This window comes from Dreissena polymorpha, chromosome 4, assembly GCF_020536995.1.
Source record: "Dreissena polymorpha isolate Duluth1 chromosome 4, UMN_Dpol_1.0, whole genome shotgun sequence".
Lineage (NCBI taxonomy): Eukaryota > Metazoa > Mollusca > Bivalvia > Myida > Dreissenidae > Dreissena > Dreissena polymorpha.
In genome coordinates this window covers 505,177-525,855 of record NC_068358.1, presented here as the reverse complement: position 1 = coordinate 525,855, position 20,679 = coordinate 505,177, and the positions used below count along the sequence as shown (strand labels likewise).

The 20,679-nt window shown below is 38.8% G+C and overlaps 2 protein-coding genes across 3 annotated transcripts in view; one reads left to right on the top strand and one right to left on the bottom strand.

Annotated features, from left to right (window-relative positions):
- Positions 1-20,679, top strand: part of LOC127879882 (uncharacterized) — a 232,349-nt gene that overhangs the window by 65,358 nt on the left and 146,312 nt on the right. The gene's annotated exons all lie outside the window — the stretch shown is intronic.
- Positions 24-10,403, bottom strand: LOC127879890 (chitin synthase chs-2-like). The gene is made up of 10 exons (XM_052426972.1): positions 10,261-10,403; positions 8,288-9,501; positions 7,488-7,718; positions 6,898-6,977; positions 6,424-6,526; positions 6,044-6,197; positions 5,213-5,419; positions 3,034-3,169; positions 2,423-2,623; positions 24-2,151 (listed from the first exon to the last, which is right to left on the bottom strand). The coding sequence occupies exons 1-10, from the start codon at positions 10,366-10,368 to the stop codon at positions 239-241; spliced, it is 4,347 nt and encodes a 1,448-aa protein (XP_052282932.1). The 5' UTR covers positions 10,369-10,403; the 3' UTR covers positions 24-238.

Genomic DNA, 20,679 nt, shown 5'->3' with positions numbered 1-20,679 from the left:
ACATGAATATATAAAGCGTAAGCAAAAACAAGCGTTATCATATAGAACATTTTCAGGATTTGTATTTATACAATGTTGTTTCTGGATTTGAATTAAATGGTATGAAACTGATTTTATAGTGTTCAAAATGAATACAAATAATATATTATGCTATAATCCTCACGTTAAAATTATTTGATAATCATTCCATATTAAAACACCTCTAAAAGAAAAGACATAACAATATAGTATTTAGTCTTTAAACGATAGACGCAGGATCGCGTGCATGAGTAGGGTTCATATCTAACTGACGTTCACCGCCTTCCTCGTCATTCCGGAAGTTCTGGTGCTCATAACGGAAGCGCTTCTCGAACGCCTTCCTGAGAGCAGCGCCACTGGAATGTCCACGCCTATCAAAGATCTCCTGCTTGGGAGTCCGAGTCCCGAGCGGGTTTGAATTATAAAACGACGGGGTAGCCGAATTCATAGTGTCGGCTGTCGCGATAGAAATTGAATCAAACTCGTCCTCAACATCCGAATAACCGTAGTCCGGAATAGGCTCGTCATAGTCCGGCATAGGCTCGTTCTCTATGTTGCATAGTTTCTGGAGCTCCATCGCCTTGGATATGACGTCACGTACTTTGTCCTTCTCGCTGAACTTCTTGCCACAGGACAGTTCGGTGATGGATAGCATGTGGAGCACCGTGCCCCATCTGTGCACAAACATGCCGAGAAACTGGACGCCTAAAATGGCCGCGAAGAACACGAGGAAAATCAGTCCGAGCGGCTCGAACGCGAGGTCTTCATCGCTGTCGAAGCGAGGAATTTTGATGAAGAGTTTATCCTTGAGCTCATCTTGAAGAATCTGCAGCTGCATCGCCAGCGCGATCCAAAGTGCGCTGCTCATGAAAAAGCCGAATACGACGTTGTTTCTGAGATTCTTCAAGTCGTTCGCGACTTTTTCTTGGTGAATCCGATCCTCGTTGATCGGGTGAAGATACTTGGCTATGATTTGGTTCCAAAAGACGCTCTCTTTCTCGGACAGGTGTCTAACAGGCCCATCGCCACAGGCATTCGAGTTTAACCAACTCGGGTTCTCTAGTTCTTCCCGCTGCAACCATACCGGAACGTCATCCACATGCTTGACCTCTGGTTTTTGCTTTCTCGTATCAATCGGTTCATGTATTTCAATGACCCGCGTTTCCTCATCAGTCATTGTCATCGTCGATGATGACGTCATGCGATGCATGGGTCGGTTTTCCCGCCCTGATCTCATCTCGTGTATCAGCTCCTCTAATAGCATATCTGTTTTGGATTTTTCTTTCGTTGACCCGTCGCTACGCATCTGCTTCAGGACGTCGCCCAATTCTTTGAAGAAGCCGTTCAGTCCCATCCACCCCAGAAGACCTTTCTTTTTTCGCTCGTTCTTCAGTCTTTTCTCCTCTTCGAGCCGTTTATCTTCCTCCAACTGTTCCTTTGTCTTTCTTGTGGGGATCTCACGCGTTCCCCACGACACAACGTTCATGTTACACAGGTAATATATGGTGAGTAACAGGTAACCCGTCGGCAGGCAGATGAAGTATAGAGCGCCCGGGATGACGCAGAAGAACTCCTCCGGGTGCATCAGCGCGGAAATGAAGAATATGAACACGAGGAGAACCAAAAAGATAACATTAGGACTGGTCATCCCACCGTCTATGGCTTGACCAATTGTTCCCACCAGGACAATGGTCATCAGGATGGCGTAGATGGCGCTCATGATGGAGGCCACGGTCATCTGGGTCTCGGCCTTAGCGTAAATACAGACGACCATGAACAGGACGGCCGGAATCAACGCCATGCAGTAGGAACCGAGAACGCTGGTCTTGAATACGACGGTGAACGCGCCGGCCAACATGAGGAGGACAGTGGCCGGTCCGAGAATGGTGGATATAATCATGCAAAACTGGTACAGAATGTACAGGGTGCTCACGTTGTCGTTGATGCTTATTGTCGCCCGCCAGCTGCCAAGGAGGTCCACGATGTTCGCCAGGGTGCTGGGACCCCACCGACGTCGCTGATTGAAGAACTCAGAGAACGTTTCCGGTGCGTGGGTAAGAGCGTCCGCCGCGGCGCAGTAGTCGATCCGGTAGCCTTGCTGAAGGAGCAGTGTGCTCAGCCACCGGTCTTCTCCTGGAACCAGAATAACACCAGACAGTGTTCATGTGATTGATTTAGCTTCGTGGACACGGACAAATGTATTCTAATTGTGCCCGACCCTTTGAGTTCATATCCAAACGAAATTTATTGTTAGAAAAAGTTTATATATTTAAATCGACAAAGCGTAAACTTCTTTTTTTCAACGTAATTTATTGTCAAAATAATATTATAAGTATACAAATCGACAAAGCATAAATACACTTAAACATGCATGTATAGAAAACCCGTGCGCTAATTCTCTTACCCTGGTCGCACTGGACGTAGTGTCCGGCCTCGGTGGCGCGGGTGGCATACGTGCGCGCCACGTTGTCGTCCATGAGCGCGGAGCCCCGGAAGAGGCTGAAGCAGCCCGGCGCACACATGACGCAACCAAAGACGTGCTCGGTGGCCTTCTGCAGCCAGTGACCAATGGCGTACTCGAACTGCTGGTACCACAGCAATGGGCCTGTAGAAACATTCACTGTCATTATTGATGGGAATAAGACCGTTGTATAGCATGACCAATCTAGTTTAGGTTTAAAATTCTCTTTTATTGACATACCACAAAAATGACACCTACATTATATCCTCCCAAACCAGGTACAGTTATTTGAATGCCCTATGTTAGCGGACAACTTGAGAGTAGGGGATACTTACATTTTTTCACCATTCAAACCAGGTATAGATATTTGAATGCCCTATGTTAGCGGACGACTTAAGAGTACGTGAAACGTGTGAAAGTCGTTTAAAGATCGCAATATTCAACGAATGTTACACCTTTTATTTAATATCTACAATTAGCCCATTCGAGACATTATGTTTTTCCCACTCAAACGCAGTTAAAACACGCATTTTATAACGAAACCCGTTGCGTACCGGATCCGATAGGATGGATACGCCCGCAGGCGGCGCCGACCTTCTTGTTCGTCTTCAGACTGTCAATCAGTAGGCGGACGGCGTTCGGATGGAAGTCTACGTCGCCGTCCAACGTCAGGATGTACGTATTCTCCGCCTGGGGACGACAAATGTACGCTTGGGTTATACCCGTATTGGTTCAGAACTAGCAAGCATCAGTAACTTGGACTATTCACTCGATTAATGAATGAGTGGATGGAAGACTTGACGGACAAACGGATGGACGGATGAAATATCGAATGAATGAACGTATGAGCTGAGGGGCAGACGCATGAATTGACGAACGAGTGGGTGGTTAAAGATATAAGTGATTGAACCAGACAAGCAAGAAATTTAAAACAGAGCTTTGGTTGAACAATCAATAAACACGCGCGTGAGCAAAAAATATTATGACATGTTAAGCATACTCGCAATTGATGTTAAGCGCTTGTTAAATGTTATCTTTATGTAACTTCTTGAACGACCATTGTAGGGCGACAAATCTCTCACACAGTTTATTACCAAACGTGAAGTTAAATATTATCCGATGAAAAAAACAACGGTATCAAACGCTTCACTTGATTAATGGCACGAAGTTTTGTTCCATGTTAGGGGAACATTAGAATTAATTGAAATGTTTCCACAATAACGTTGACGTTTAGTTTTTGGAAGGTTATTTGAGAAACACAAGGGATACATTTACAAAATGAGTGATATTTATCACAGATAAACTCGCGAAAAAAGTACAAAACCTTCGACATAAACGTGAACACAAACGTATATATACACATTTGAAGAACAAAACATAAAAAACGCGCTCCATGACTAGGGACGGCATAAAGGGTGCTATTAACCATTTAATCAATGCGAAAATTTTTACAATAAATATCTTTTTAAAAAAGATATACGGCGTTGATTGTGGTTGGTGTTGATGAAATATCAAAATTGTATTTAAAAAAAATCGAAGATAGCGAATGCCTTTTTAGCGCAGTTCTTCGCTGCATCACACGCAATTAAATTGCGCCAGATTTCGAAGCTTATTTCGCTTTATTATATTATTTTTACCATATATCTATAGATACAGAATTAAAAAAACACACAAGAAGAATGAACATTAATGAAAACGTACTCGTCAAACGGCAACACGCGAATCATCTGTACAGATTTGAAATACGCGTATTTATACGCGAGTTCTTCGAACAGACCTGTTTAGTGGTTTGTCGGACTATGTTATTTGGTTCAATTATTTTTTATTTTGTGAATCATCGCGCTCATGCTTAATAAATTGGTCTATATGGTTGAATATTTCTCATAAAATTAATCAAAACTGGTACGTTATATGGAAATGTTGAAAACGCATTAAGAATTAATGAGTGACATACCATACTAACAACGCCGAATATCTTCATTTATGATATTTCTGGTCAAACAAAATGTAAGTTCACTTAGTTCACGCGAAAGCGTTTATATTAAGATACTGTTACTGACCGCGAGCTGACCTTGATACCTTGTGGGCTGGAATGCAATTCGTTACCGTGAGGTAACGATTCCACAGCTGGAACGACGGCTTGTTTAAAACTTTATACATTTACGTGTTTAACGTTCAATTTCGAAAACAATTTTAATATGTTTGTCAAAGAGTATATCAGGATAGGGAACAACTTATATGATCTAAAATATACGAGTGCACATAATGCAATACGGTGGTAATTACTAAATATGAAAACGCTCTGAAGCTGACAATCTTCTAACTATAAAGGTGCACAGACTCTGTATTGATGTCGATAGTGAGTGTGAACCTGCTCTATCTCTCAAGCCTTTTTATTAGAGATAAAGTTAAATTGTTTCATGCTGAGCATGCAGTGAACATCGTTGCAAAATGCACTGTATTATCCATTTTTATCATACTCTGTACTTCCAACAAATAAAAAGTCAATCGTATAACATATGAATGTAAAGGTGATAACTGTTTGAAGATCGCACGTGTTTTTTTCGGAAAGTTTCAGGCCTACCGGCGAGAAATTTTATATTCAAATTGATTGGACGCTTACAAAGGTTAGCTAAGGTGAAAAGCTGGGTTAAACAGCTACGCCGAAAAAATAGCTGTATGCCATGCAATGTGCTCAAACAACATGAATAACACATGAACCAAGTATATTACCTGACTATGGACCTCATCTGTGACGTAATTGAAGATGACGCTGCGTGTGAAGTGTGCTGACCTTCTGCGCCTGCGCAGTTGGCTGTCCGTGAGCTTCACGCGCTGGAAACCACCATCGTCATGACTACCGTCCACCTCGTCCTTGGTGAGGAGATTCTCGGGCTTGGCGAGAATCCGATAGCCGAGGAGGTAATACATGTACATCACCTGCAAGGAGAAAGGGACAATAGCAGTTGTAAAATCCTATTATTTCCTAGTGAATGGTTCATGGAGAATTGGTTGTCATTGTACTTGAACAAATATTACATTCATGACTGGAAGTGTTATTTGCGTGTTGTTTTGTTGTAATGTTTTGGGGTTTTTCAAGGTTGTTTTTTTGGGGGGGTGGGGGAGGGGAGAAATTGATGACGTCATGGAATGGCGACAAAATATATGTATCAAGTTACCTATATGCAGCATGCAAAGGACACTTTTGAAAGTCCTTTGATTTTGTTTGTAAGATAAGTATGGTTATTAAGATAATTGTTTTGTTGTTGTTATTGTCTTACTTGTGTACCCATGACATGGATTTAATGTATATATTTGTTACAAGAGTTGTTTTGGTCGAATGGTTGCATTGTTAGATCTCTCATACAACTCTTATGAGTCTGAGTAAAATAACTCATGGTAGTCCTTGCTTAAACATAAACTAAATACGCACTTATGTGTTAATAAATTCTGACAGAGTGACATCAATATGTGTATCGGTCAATTGCGGTGAAGCAGGGGAGGCCATTGTGACGTGATAAATCTTTGCTCAACACATAGTTTTGGGCCCTAACAGTGCCCTACCTGTGACCAGCGTTTCTTGTGGCGGATCTTGTGCTTGTCTTTCAGATGTGCTATCAGCCTCGTGCCGCCGGGCAGTTTCCATGTCAACCGACCACCGTACGGCGTCGGCGTTCTCGACGGAGGCCCGAGCGCCATCTGACGTTCATGTACAGAGCTGCAAAAGCGTATACAGTGCTTTAACAGTGAACACGATGCAATCACGCGAAACAACTAACGTATTTTTATTTTAAGATATTTCAGTGTTTGTCATTAAATATTTATTATTGTCATTATTACACAAATTAATGCCTCTTATTCAACTCTCAACATTAGTGAAAATAATATATAAACGAGTCTGTTTAATATTTCATTTCTCCCACTTCAGAAATGTGCTGTGTCACCTGAGCGAGTCGTCGATGCAGTCCATAAGGTCGGACACGAACATGTTGGGTACCAACGAGTCGTCGTCGGTCAGCTCCATGGCGTCGTCGAAGAAGATGTGCGCTAATGTGGGACAGGTAAGTGAAAAGTAAAAGCGCTGATAACATAAAAAGTCGATTGCCGCGTAGTCTGGCGGCGTACCATAAGTAAACAAAGTAATAAACGTGCCCGAAATTTCACACGCATACATGTTCACAGCAAAATTGGGAGAAAGGTTAAAGTTCTGAGTAATAGATACGTTAAACAGCAGAAGCAGTGTTAAAACGTTGTTAAAATGCTTTATATTTTGGCTAGAACATCGCAAAATTTCTGCTTCATATAAAGCTTTGTTAAATTAAACATACAAATTATCCAAAGTTGAATGGTAATTTTGTGAACTTGAATTTCAGCGATCTAAGCTTAGGCTATTATTTAAAAAGGCAGACAAAAAGTACCTTCAAACTCATAGTAGTCTGGGTCTCTGATTTTGTAGAATTTCTGAGCAAGGTACCGACCGCTGTGGTCTATATCCATCCTGTACGCATACAACGTTCACATTTAATAATTCTATAAACGCTGTCATCGGAGGAATGGTATTGATATGAAGTACTGGTAATATGCAATATTCCACATACACGTACGTACATTTTACATGCAAAAATATGTCATTGTACCGGTGTATATTTTATATTGTCTGTCCTAAATGGCGAAGACTTCTTTATCCCGCTTCTTCAAAAACGCATTGAAAATAAAAACAATAGTGACTTTTGTGACGACAAAGAACATAGCTATTTTTTCGGATGCTCAAAAGTTCGGACATTTAGATCAGACCGCTTGTAGATTGAATATTCGAATATAAGGATAAAGGAATATTCGAATATATTTTCAGGATTCCTTCCCATCCCTTATTATTGAACACACAAAATATATAATCATAAGATTCAATTATATATTAACTTATCTCTTAATCATTTTGTAAGTTTTTTAACAAGTTCACAGAGGCGGATGCAAAATGTGTCCCTTTTTTTAATAGAAGAACAATCACCTAAAAATGGACTTAAGCAAGTTGGTCATTTCCGCTCTGGTCTCGTGCCACATTGTCGCGCATGCGTAGATCTGCGGAACGACGTCGTCTGCTTTGTACTGCTCGGCGTCCGGCTCGGCGAACTCGTCATCTGCACCGGAAGCAAAATTCTGGTCCTGATCGTTACGTCGGCGTCTGAGCATTAGAGACTGGTCCGACAAGATTCCGCACCTCACGGGAGTTACAAACAACCTATATCGGTAAAAAAGAGGAAAACGTACATGTTAATTGATCAGTTTAAAGCATCTGTGTAGGCATAGTATGCACTTACATATATGAGCTATGTCATGCGCAAGTATGTCATATGTCATTCTCGCAGTCAGGTTAGGAGTTACTCCGTCCGCTATAAAGTAACGAAATGTTCGGGGGTCTCATTAACGAATAGCGTAGCTCCTGACCAGACTGTGCCAATGCGTAGGCTGGCCAGAAGCTACGCTGAACGCATATGCCATAAGACCCATTTTCGCATAACTCGGGTCATTATTATAGTAGTCTCATGTCTATTTCTTAAATGACTGAAACTATAGGTCATAGTACCAGAGAATTATTGCATTGATATACATATACAGGTAAATTGTTTTAATGTATTGAAGTCGTTAATTGAAAGCGTTAATTGAAAGCAGGTAATGGTAATCAATTTACAATTAATTGTCCAAAGAAGGCACATAGCTACTTCTGACTTTCAAACAAATATTATCAAAAAATACATTTTAACAAAAAAGGAAATAGTGCGTCTGAATGTATAGATAAATGATCCAAACCTGTCTATTTTCTCCATCCGCCCGTTTCCAGGGAACCAGATGTGCAACACAATAAATATTTCCGACAACCATAAGATTCCGATCCAGACGAGGTGAAGCGCCCAGGAGTTAACATCAGCTTCCACTCCCACCCACACCAAGCGTCCAGTGGGAAGAAATTCGAAGACGCTTTGCAGAACCACAACTGCAACGGCCGCCGGCGATGCGAGGGTGAGCGGAAGTGAAAAGCCGACGAGCTGCATACATAGCTTGCACGCTAGGGATCCGAAGTAGGTCACGAAGGAGCTTGAAATTATCTGCAGGTAAAGGACGCCGTATAACTCAAAATGAGCGACCATGTCTGCCGATAACGTGAACGGATGTGACGTGTGTTTGTGTATATGTGACGTTTCCACCGTTGAAGTAGCGGGTGTTGGGAAGTCTGATCTTTCGACTGAATTTCTCGTCTGCGATTGAGTTGTTATTGGCGCAAACGTCGTCACGTTTGTCGCAACACCACTAGCTATTGAATGCACGTGGTCCACGTCTCGCCGAAATAAACGAATTGTGGGGACGGCGGTTCCGTTATCAAGTAACGGGTTGGGTGATGACGTAACTGATGTATTTATTGTTTGATTTAACGAATAATGTAAGTTAAATGTAAACCCTTGCTGCAGCAGAACCGCAAACGCCACCACCCAGAGAGCCTTCCAAACACTAACAAATATGTACAAACGTCCTCGCGCATGGTGCAAAAGCTTCTTCCACGAATTAAATTTAAGCTCGCGTCCGCATATCTCAAAGTCGCCTTCCACGAAATTTTCCCAAAACGCGCAAGAAATCAGAATTAACGCTAGCGGAAGTTCGAACATCACAGTGTCACCAAAATATCCACTAGGCAGGGGCGACCTTGTTACCAGGGGGTCGATGTCTTCGACAAGGACCTTATTTCGTATTGCGCTCTTCTCCGTTGATGTCATCGTGACTTGAAACATAAGGCACAACACCATACTACTTAACTGTATCAAGAACGCCACAATGTTAAGCATAAAGAGCGAACACTTCCGACCGAGGTGCGTGTTTGGATCCCGGCTCTCGAAGATCGTCTTCAGGAAAGCGGGCACGACATAGATACCACTGAGCACTATGAAGCCTCTCATCATGTCGAGCGCGGGTAGAACCCTGAACACGAGCAGGCAGAGACCCAGCGTGTGTAACAGCTCCAGCAGCAGCACCTGAAAAACATAAAAAGAGGAGGGGGGTAAAAAATATTATTGCGCCTCGCTCTGAGAAAACCTAGCTTAATGCATTAGCGTAATGTTAGTATCGTCCAAGATTAGCCTGTATAATCCGCAATGGGTTATCAGGGATGACGCTGCCCACCTAGACTGGATTTTCGTTGTTAGGAAGTATTTTCTGAACGAAAATACAATTAGGCGTAAAGTGTCGTCCCTGACTGGACACGCTTATGCCGGTTTTCAAGAAAGCTCCACATATTCATTTACACATTTTATTCCACAACACTAAGACTTTTACATCTTGTGGAGCTGATAAGGGTTAATATCTGATTACATCCTTTCTAGAAAATACGAAACGCTCTATGCACTTTTGCTCGTGCCTGAGGACTCCCCCTCGTTCCTAGCTTGTGTCTGACCGCACTACGAATCTCTCTCTCAAACCTAGTTCGTGTCGGACGACTCCCTCTCTTACCTTGTTACAACTTGACTAAACCACGACTCCCACTATCTGACTGCACCACGACTCCAACTCTATCACTCCACTTCGACTCCCTCTCGTACCTACACTACGACTCCCTCTAGTAACTACACGACGACTCCCTCACGTTCTTAAACTACGACTCCCTCTCGTACCTACACTACGACTCCCTCTCGTACCTACACTACGACTCCCTTTCGTACCTACACTACGACTCCTTCCCGTACCTACACTACAACTCCCTCTCGTACTACACTACGACTCCCTCTCGTACCTACCGAGGACAGCAGCGAGAAAGAAGGCCACGTGGAGCTGCCGAACAGCGACTTGCTGGAGTAGACGAGCAGCCAGACGCCGTACGGGAAGCACATGCTGATTAGAAGCATAGTCTTAGCCGGCCACTGGGTCTCCGGTAGCGCGTCCTGTGACGAGGAGAAAAACTGGTATTCAAATATAGGCTTCACATCTAACAATGGGGAAATGTTCCATATAAATGTGCTCTTCGCCATCATCACCGTCGTCGTCTTTATCAGTAAATCATCATTATGATAATCACATCATCAACATCATCATTATCAGCAGCAGCACAAGCATTACCATCATCAGCATCATTATCAACAACAACAACAACATTATTATCATCACCACCACCATCATCACTATCATTTCATCATCATCATCTTCTTCTTCTTCAACATCATAGTCATCATCATCATCGTCGTCGTCGTAATTCACTACCATCAACATATCTTTTTTTAAACATAAATGGTTTACATTTACCTTTGTTATCCCGGATGTCATCAACATAATGCACAGCTTGTTGACGACTGCGGACGTGAGCACGACGATGAATAGAAATATGTAGCAGACGACTTTGAAGAATTTGAAGACCGTCTGGAACGCGGTTCCTTTCGTTGACTGTTCCCGCGGCATCATTTGGAATCGGTCCCACAAACGTCTGGTAAAAAATACATTAAAATTAAAATTGATTATTTGGTAAAAATGACTTTACTTCTATCATTTGTAACACAATAATTGTACCTTACGATATTCATTATTTTTTTTAGTATCATTATTATTTCAGATTATAGTTCTTTATTAAGGATTTTAAAACAAAAAAATGTATTTGTTATGTATGAAAAACTTACGGGTCTAAAACTTTCCTCTCTGTTATTCGTTTCATCTAAACGAAAATGAAACAATAAAGATGTTTAATTGCATAACATTTTCATAAGAGATGCTACATTATAATGCCTTAACATATTTCATTGCTGTTCAACAAATAATAATTGCAAAATCTTTATTTTTTAAATTTTAGCGTTAATAATGTTCAGTTTCGTTTTAAAGTGTACGAAGTCAAGTGAACAAGGCATTGACAGTATTGTTGGCAATACATAAGTCCCCGTTTAATAAAAGATTTTGCATAAGATCTTTCGTATGGTTATTTAAAAATACATTAGGCTTGAAGACCATGAGTATACATACATATAACAAGCAAATTCGTTTAATTTCGTATAGGGCCTATGTGATTTTTACGATAATACGTTTTGTTCTATTTTAGTAACATAAACCTGACCTTTGACCTGTGGTGAAAAAGGGTCTTGCCTAATCCTCACACAACCCTTTTGAGTATACAAGATTTTATCCATTCATCTTCAGAAGATTTTTTTCAAAGAAATTGCGCGATCGATATTTGGACATACGGGTAGACGTACGGACAAATTGACAGACGGACGGACAGACATGGCGGGCGGGCGGAGGGAAAATCGAAAGTCACCTCCGATGAAACCGGAAGAAGGGCGTATAAGGTGTAATGCTGTTGTCTAGTTTTGGACCATTAAATATCATATAAGAGTTGCAATATAGTTTTAAAAGTTTTTAAATCTCACCTGTTGATCAAGGTCAAAATTTTCGTTAAATTCCATGTGTAACTGATGAGCATTTGACGTCGCTTCAGCGTGCGATGACTTCAAAGTCACGTCTGCATGTCGCATCTGCGATTGATCCGCCATTCGGAAACCAGATTGCGTTTCATTCTCTAGAAACACGTCCTCTGGTGTATATGCAGTAGAGTCGAATTCAGAGAGATACCCGTCTTCACTGGTCGTCCCCACGCCCAAGGATACGCGACGGCCGTCTGCGTTTTTATCTTGAAATTGGGAGCAGTCCGACTGCTTAACTGACGTCATGCTTAAATTTGAGTCTGAATAGCTCCGAAGACTTACCGAATTTGATTGACTGTGTTCCGGATGCATGGTTTGACGCAGTTGCCTCAAACGACGTACAACTTACGCAAGGCGCATATTAAACCTTTGTTGACAATGGTGACTCTGAAAAACATGTCAAATATTGCCTGATCACAATGAATACGGATACATTCTAGAAAAAATAAGCGTCAAATACACGGGTGACTGCTTATTACGGTTATAAAGTCATCTATCAAAGTTAAACGAGTGAGGACAGTTGATATATTATAAATCCCTTATTTCTTTACTCGATCAAGATAATTATTTGTTTGGTGTTGGAATAAAATATCATATTTAATTTATACCTTTTACTACAATTTGTCGCAGTAAAGTCACCATGTCATTTTTTTCACAGACGATGCTGTCCTGTGTGTGAATTTTGTGATGATATGTTATCATTCATCTCGCTTGACTGTGTATCCTGGAGCAAAAACACCAACTTACGATACTTATAATGAACTAGTGCAAACCGTGAATACTAAGCCTACTGTAAGTATGTTAAACAAGTAAAATATTTCTCGCAATGTCTCCTTTTTCACATTTGTAAATACTATACTTACCTTATAATGTATCACAGGGGTGTTTTAACCGCGATACAGTATCATTGATTACGTGGTGAACATTGACTAAACTTTAATACAATTAATTTGTCATACAAATAACTCTACTTTTATATGCGGTTCAAAACTTTTCTTTCGAGCAGTTGCGTGAACGAAATGACTAGTGTTCTGTCTTTGGGCTTTTGCAGACACGGTGATTTACTTATGCGTCGACTTAATGAAATGAAACATATGTTACGTGAAAGATTGTGTCATGTGAATTGTTTCTCTCAACAAATGGTTTTCCCGAAACACACATGCTTCTGTCGACTTGTGATTATTTCGCACTTTTTGGCATACCTGTGAAAACATCCATCACAGGTGACAGAAACATTTAAAGATGAATTATTTCCTTCATCTATGAATTATTTTCGGCCAGACCCTGGGACAACCAGGGTTAGGGCATGTGGGTTAAGTATCGTCCCAGATAACAATTACACTTATCCAAATTACAATTAATGTTTTACCTTAATGATTATAAATACATTCATGTATTAAAAAGTTTCCATATGTAGCAAGATACACTGTTAACATGTGATTTAAAACGAGTTTTGTTCAATAATCTGTAAAGTTCATCCATAAGTATTCAAAAACATTTCTGCTAAATCCATTTACTATATTCGTTTATTTTGTATTATTATCGTGTTTAACAATAGAAACTGTACAGTTTATGTGTAATACAATTATGTCGTGTTATGTTAAGTATTTGCAGTCAGCACTTTGACGACCGTTTCGACCTAGACCAGATTTTCATTTAAAAGATTCTTTATTTATAGTCCTTACAGTCCACACAGGATAATCTAATACGACACTTTCCGCCTATGCTTGATTTTCATTTAAATGAGACTTTGCATACATGAACACTTCAACGAAAGCTGAAACTGTAATCCCTGATAAGCCTGTGCGTACTGCACAGGCTAATCTGGGACGTTACTTTACGCTTGCACATTAAGCCTTGTTTTCCCAGAGCGCTGCTCAATTTTGAAATAACAAAGCAATTGTGAGTCTTGCGCCTGATGATGGAGTTTAATACAACGTAATTACAACAATGTAATAATCTATGATGGACAAAAGTGATGTACGTTTTACACTGACCTTTAAAGGGACCGTACCTTTCTCATCAACCTGGACACAAAGAACATTGACTTTTGTATATTGGCATTAATAATGTTTTTGTCTGATTGGGTTGAGTTAAAGGGATCGTCAACCACAAACGACGAAAAAAGAAAAGTTCTAAAATACCGTATTTCTTATACAATTATTAGTTTATATTGATTTAAATATCACGACTGGTATATTACATTACTTGAAAAAAGTTCGTATTTTCAGTATATTCGGTAATAAAATTTCGCGATGTGAAATCAAAAGTACATTGCTAAAATAGGTGAAATAACGATATACACACAACAAGAAACCGTCGGAGACGAGTGATGCTCCCCAAAGTTGTTTGTCACAATATTGCACTATATATTCAGATAAAAGGAAACGTCTTGAGGGGCATAACTTTGGACAAAATAATACGATGGATGGTTTAGCAACTTAAAAATTTCAAAGGGCCATAACTCTCTAAATAAATCATCCAACCTGAACCCACAAATATCATGCGCATCTCCTCAAGGGGGGACAAGAATTGCACTATATGTACAGTTAATGGAAAAATTCAAAGGGCCATAACTCTGTGAAAAATCATCCGACCAGAACCGGCTGATAATATGCACATCTCCTCTTGGTAGTGAAGCTTCCCAAAAAGTTTAATTGAATTCCGGTCATTAATTGCTGAGAAATAGCCCGGACAAAAATTGTGCACGGACGGATGGACACACGGACAGACGAAGCGGCGACTATATGCTCTCCCACAAAATTTGTTTGGATGAGCATAATAAATAACGCAAGTATATTGATCATTTTTTATATATAATATATACAATTCACTACGCATGCACAATTTGCATTCCTGGGTTTTCCACGTGACGATGATGATCAATCTACTTGCGTTATTTATAGTTAACTTGAAGTTACCTGGTACCTGTACCCAGTAAAATTTTATAACCGAATATACTGAAAATATGAAAACTTTTTCAAGTAATGTAATGTATCAGTCGTGATATTTAATCAATATAAACTAATAATTGTAAAAAATACGGTATTTTAGAACTTTTCTTGTTTCATCGTTTGTGGTTTACGGTCCCTTTAACTCAACCCTATTAGACAAAAACATGAATGCCAATATACAAAAGTCAATGTTCTTTGTGTTCAGTTTGATGAGAAAGGTATGTTCGAAGTTTACAATTTCACATTTAATGATTAACCTTTAATTTGATTGTTTGTAAAATTTAAAATTGAACACGAATACCATACTTTAAACCGAGCAATATCTTTTTAAATAAAAAATAATTATGAAATTAAGGTGGATGACACATCCCGGGTTTCATGCTATAACAGCGTTTGGTGTTTTGAAGTAACTGGTTTTCAAATATTGATTTGAATCCTAGTTTGTATTACTTATAAATCATATAGTTATATTCCAAACAAGTGACGTTAAAAAAATTAACCAGCAAACTGCAGTTGTATAATTAAAACAAAATATTTTAAAGATGTATATACATGTATAATGTAAACTATTAAGAGTTACATGCAAAGCATTGTAAACGCGACAAAAAGTCACACCACTTACCTTCACAGCGACTGCAAAAGAAGTAAGAAACCTCGTGAATCTGGTAATTAATGCTGCATCTTTACGTGACTAAAACTATTTGTAAATAAACGCCATAAATCATTCTACTGAAAAGGTAATCCGTCACATAAAGTAAAAAAATAAATAATTGTTTTAAGATTCGGAGAAGATAATGTTATAAACGCTAATGAATGAATTAATAAATATATGAATGAAATAATGCATGAAAGAAAGAACGAACGAGCGAACAAACGAAATAATAAACACATAAATGAAACTAAGCGCTTACAGTTGAGCAAAGTCGAATCAAAAATCAACATGTGAAAGGCCAATAGCCTTCCGGCGCTCGGACCGAGCCTATCAAAAGGTAACATTTACCCCGCGCTAATCGGCGAAGAAATCATAACGAGGCTTACCGGAAGTTAATGAGGCGTGCACGTGACTGAGCTGAGTTTTGCGGTTGCGAAAATTGACAGTAGCTTAAAAACAGAATAACTGTATCCTGGCAAATATTTATTTCCAGAGACCGACAGACCAAACTTATCTTTTGATGTTTGATACGGAAAGGAAGGTTTTAAGCTGATTGCATTTGTTTGTAGCGATTCTGAGTAAGGAGTATGTAAAGTCGAAAACCTGTTATTCAATACAAAACATGTACGTGCAAAGAAATTTAGGGTTCATGTATCGTAGAGAATGTATGCATAACTACAAAACGGCTACAATAAAAACTGCCATATGATCGTATGATTGCCGCGGGTGTAAGCATGGTCGATGGATGACCATGATAGTGGTGTATCGCATCTGACCATATGGCAGATGGAATGTTGTGATAGTGTGCGACTGACACCCTCATTATGGACAACACAAAAGAAACAAATCACGAAATTATGAAGATTGCCTTAACATAAATTTAACGAATCTTATCGGTGGCAAACATATGCAATGTCTTTAAAAAATACAATCCAGAATTTCCAAAATTAAATCCTGATTAAAAGTATAAAATCTTTACTTTAATAAGTATGTAAAGTCTTGATTGTTTTGTGTGTGTTTATTTTGCGATGGAATAACAAAAATAATATCGTTTTAGTAATAGCCGATTATTAACCAGCGTGTTCAATAGTCATTCAATGCATTATATTTTGACTACCGGTAGTTTATTACAGCTCGAGGATCAGTATGATGACGACAGTCCGAAACACTTTGTTCGCTTGAAATATAAGTGACAATTGGGGGATGGGCGAGTAATTGAATTGCAAATACGCCAATTAAAAATATAAATATGCATGTTTATGATACTGCGTTCTTTGCTGAGCTGTACGGTTGGCGAAGTGGTTATTACACGCGCTTCTCACCTTGGCGAACCGGGAAAGATCGACGCACACGGCGCATGTGAGTAATACCGGACAGGCGGGGTCTCCTTCGGGTATTCCGTTGTATCCATATAACACAAGACCAAACCAACATTATCTTTCAATTAAAACTGAATAGCTTGAAATTGAAGTTATAATTGAAAAATGTCCTAAAGTTTGTGGATCTAGAAAGTTAATAGAGTCGGCTCAGGTGCTATTTACAAGTATCCCGTGTACATTTAAGTACAATGTACACCACATTACCGGTAAACCACGTACGAAAAGTATGCTTGCAGGCAACCGACCATACTCCGAGGTACTTTTTCGTATATTTTCCGTACCCCTGGTGCTTGGTAGTATATTTAGGAGTACCAGGGGTACAGTCGTACCTGAGCCGACAATGACCAATCGAACGTTAATAGACCTGTCGCCGTATAAGCGATCGGCCCCTTTAATTAGTTTTCTTCTACAAAACGTTGGAGCATGCAAATTGCGAACAGGATGGGAGTCATCCTTACTAGAAACTCGTTATTTTATCACAATATCAGTAGACAGGTCAACTTCTGGTGGTGGCTACGCGAATACCACCTACACTCAAGTCGGATGTCATCACACGCTGTGATCATATGTACAGTCGAAACCCGATGGCTCGAAACCGCGGGGACCGACACCAAAAATTCGAGCTATCCGGAATTCGAGCCATCAGATTTCTAAAAGACTTACAGTATGTTAACAAACATGATTCTGCAAAAGATTTGCAGCTCCAGTTGAAGAGTATTCATACTGCTTAAACTCCGTTCTACTTTCTGCTTTCTAATTAATAAGAACCCAATATATACTTATAGTTTTATCAATCAATATTTCAAAATAGTTACGCATACAATCTTACAAATATTCTATAATAAATGTATATTTTATCGGCACATTTTGGGGTACATGTAAGTAATGGCACATAGAAACAAAACATGCATACACACTATACACACATCGCTGAAATACTAAACAGCACTACATGTACCGATAATTATTTATCTTTTAAAGGGGCCTTTTCACAGATTTTGGCATTTTTTTAACTTATGCATTAAATGCTTTATATTGATAAATGTAAACATTGGATCGTAAAAGCTCCAGTAAAAAATTAAGAAAAAAATTAAAAAAAGGATAAGAACATTGCCCGGAGCAGGTTTCGAACCAGTGACCCCTGGAGTCCTGCCAGAGTCCTGAAGTAAAAACGCTCTAGCCTACTGAGCTATTCCGCCGACTACACATCCTTGACGTATTGTATACCTTATATAAGCAATCTTCGTAGTTTCACAAAATTTAACGACAAAAACAGAACTCTCCAAATTATTCAATCGTTTCGCGTTGCAACGCTTTATAATTTTTAGGTTTTAAAATCGTCAAAAGATGCATATAATGGCTATATTAGAGCATGGTTAATGGTCAGTATTACTGTTTCCTCACAAATATCATAACTAAAACGTAAAATTACGAATCTGAGACAACTTTTTTCAATTTTGTCAATTTACCAAAGCGTGAAAAGATCCCTTTAAAGAATGATATTAGGTAAGTCTGTGCTGGGTTCATGGGTTGTCGCCGATACTGTTATTTTATTTGAGTTCATCGTCCTATTTTGGTGTATTTAATATAGCCAATGATTTTAACTTGGGCCCGGTCGTTCAAAATATATATTTCCGCGTCAATCTACCGTCAATTTTTCCTTACGTGTTCCATAAACTTATTTTCATTTTAAAGGGATCTTTTCACGCTTTGGTAAATTGACAAAATTGAAAAAAGTTGTTTCAGATTCGCAAATTTTCGTTTTGGTTATGATATTTGTGAGGCAACAGTAATACTGAACATTTACCATGCTCTAATATAGCCATTATATGCATCTTTTGACGATTTTAAAACCTAAAAATTATAAAGCGTTGCAACGCGAAACGATTGAATAATTTGGAGAGTTCTGTTTTTGTCGTTAAATTTTGTGAAACTACGAAGATTGCTTATATAAGGTATAAAATACGTTTAGTATGTGTTCTCGGCGGAATAGCTCAGTAGGTTAAAGCGTTTTTACTTCAGGACTCTGGCAGGACTCCAGGGGTCACTGGTTCGAAACCTGCTTCGGGCAATGTTCTTTTCCTTTTTTTAATTTTATTCTTGATTTTTTACTGGAGCTTTTACGATCCAATGTTTACATTTATCAATATAAAGCATTTAATGAATAAGTTAAAAAATGCCAAAATCTGTGAAAAGGCCCCTTTAATGTTCATGTAGAGGCTTAATTTTGAAAAATGTGGGAACCCTAGCATTGAACTCAAATTTGACTAAAGGAAGAGTGCCACATTGAAAATGTATACATATATGCTTTAAAGGATGTTTTTCTTTCAAACTGCTACCAATTTTGTACATCAACGTTTCATAACATCCACAAAATCAATCAAAATACAAAGCGATTTTAACAATAAAATATACATTATTTTCAAAAATCTGAATCATGTTTATTCCACGTATTTCGGCGGAAAATTATATAACTTGTGATTAATATCGACATTGACGAGGGCAAGTTACGCTTAAATAGTAAAAAAAGTTTACATATCTAGAAATATCAAAACTCGAACACATGTCATTTCATCACCATGGGGGCGGCCATTTTTAAATTAATAAAATAGAAAGAAACATGCTAAAAACTCACTCATCGCCTAATTGACATTCCAAACGGTTGACGATGACAAATGCATTGGATTGTAATCTTTCCGCTGATGTTTGCAAACTGCACGATCAGACCTCACAAACACTCAAAAGAATAACTATGTAAGAAGCATTTCACCAATGTTTACAATCGTTGTCGAATCACATGTATTATATTATTGCGCATAAAATAGTACGCTTACAGACTGACAGAAAGATCGATACGTTACTCCGTTCAATTCATCACGGTATACTATTCTAGTGATAATATATAATAATACATCGCTTTAACAATCTAAAATTAGAAATAATTCTTTTAAACGGAGTTTTTAATAACGAAAGTGAAAACAACGGAAGTTAGATGGATATTCTGTGAGATGCACTTCGGCTCCAGGAAAACAATACATATAAACTAAAAAAGACGTGTGGGGGACAATTTTCAGCTGGAAAATATTTGAAATAGGGTAATTGATGATATCTCTACGTGGTCATTTCTGTTATTTTGTGCGATCTCTTGCTGATTAATGTTAATAGTTGTTTTACTAGTTGCCACCCAACTGTCAAAATACGTATGTGTTTTCTCAGATATGTGTATACACATACCCGGTTTTCTCACCACTGCACGTGGTTTCGACCGATTTGTTTTGCACGTTTTCTACGGAGCACAGCGATGGCCACGCTTTCAAAATGGGTAGAAGGAATCGAAATATAAAATCAATTGGTTTGCCAATTTCTTTATATTCCTTTACAATTTTATATATCGTCTGCAATCTATTTCAATTTGAGATGGTTTAAAATTTGCAATTTGGTTGAGAGGTAAATAACAAAATTGTTAAGCCTTTGAAATAGAATTGTGACTCTTATTATCCACCATACCTGGATTTTTAAAAAGTAGTTACGTTTTAGTTATCTTTAGAACTTTGTTTAGGAAATTTATCCAAAAAAGGCAGTTGAATAAAAACTCATTTGTTGTGTTATGACAATATTTTTTGTGAAATGTTGCTAACTTGACCTTGTATATGTATATAGCTTTGTGTTTATTCAACTTAAGGTAGTGCATATCCTTCCTAACTTTAGATTGAGATTTTGTAAATTACTGTAAAATGTATTGGTTTTAAACCAAAATATGAATAAAGCA

What these genes read in the sequence shown, in the direction of transcription:
- LOC127879890 (XM_052426972.1), bottom strand. Translation starts at nt 10,368, where the DNA reads ATGCTTCTAATCAGCATGTGCTTCCCGTACGGCGTCTGGCTGCTCGTC. An exon ending in TTGCTTAAGTCCATTTTTAG is followed by an intron (nt 6,978 to 7,487) that starts GTGATTGTTCTT and finishes GTATGCGTACAG; the next exon opens with GATGGATATAGACCACAGCG. An exon ending in TATCCATCCTATCGGATCCG is followed by an intron (nt 2,624 to 3,033) that starts GTACGCAACGGG and finishes ATGTTTCTACAG; the next exon opens with GCCCATTGCTGTGGTACCAG.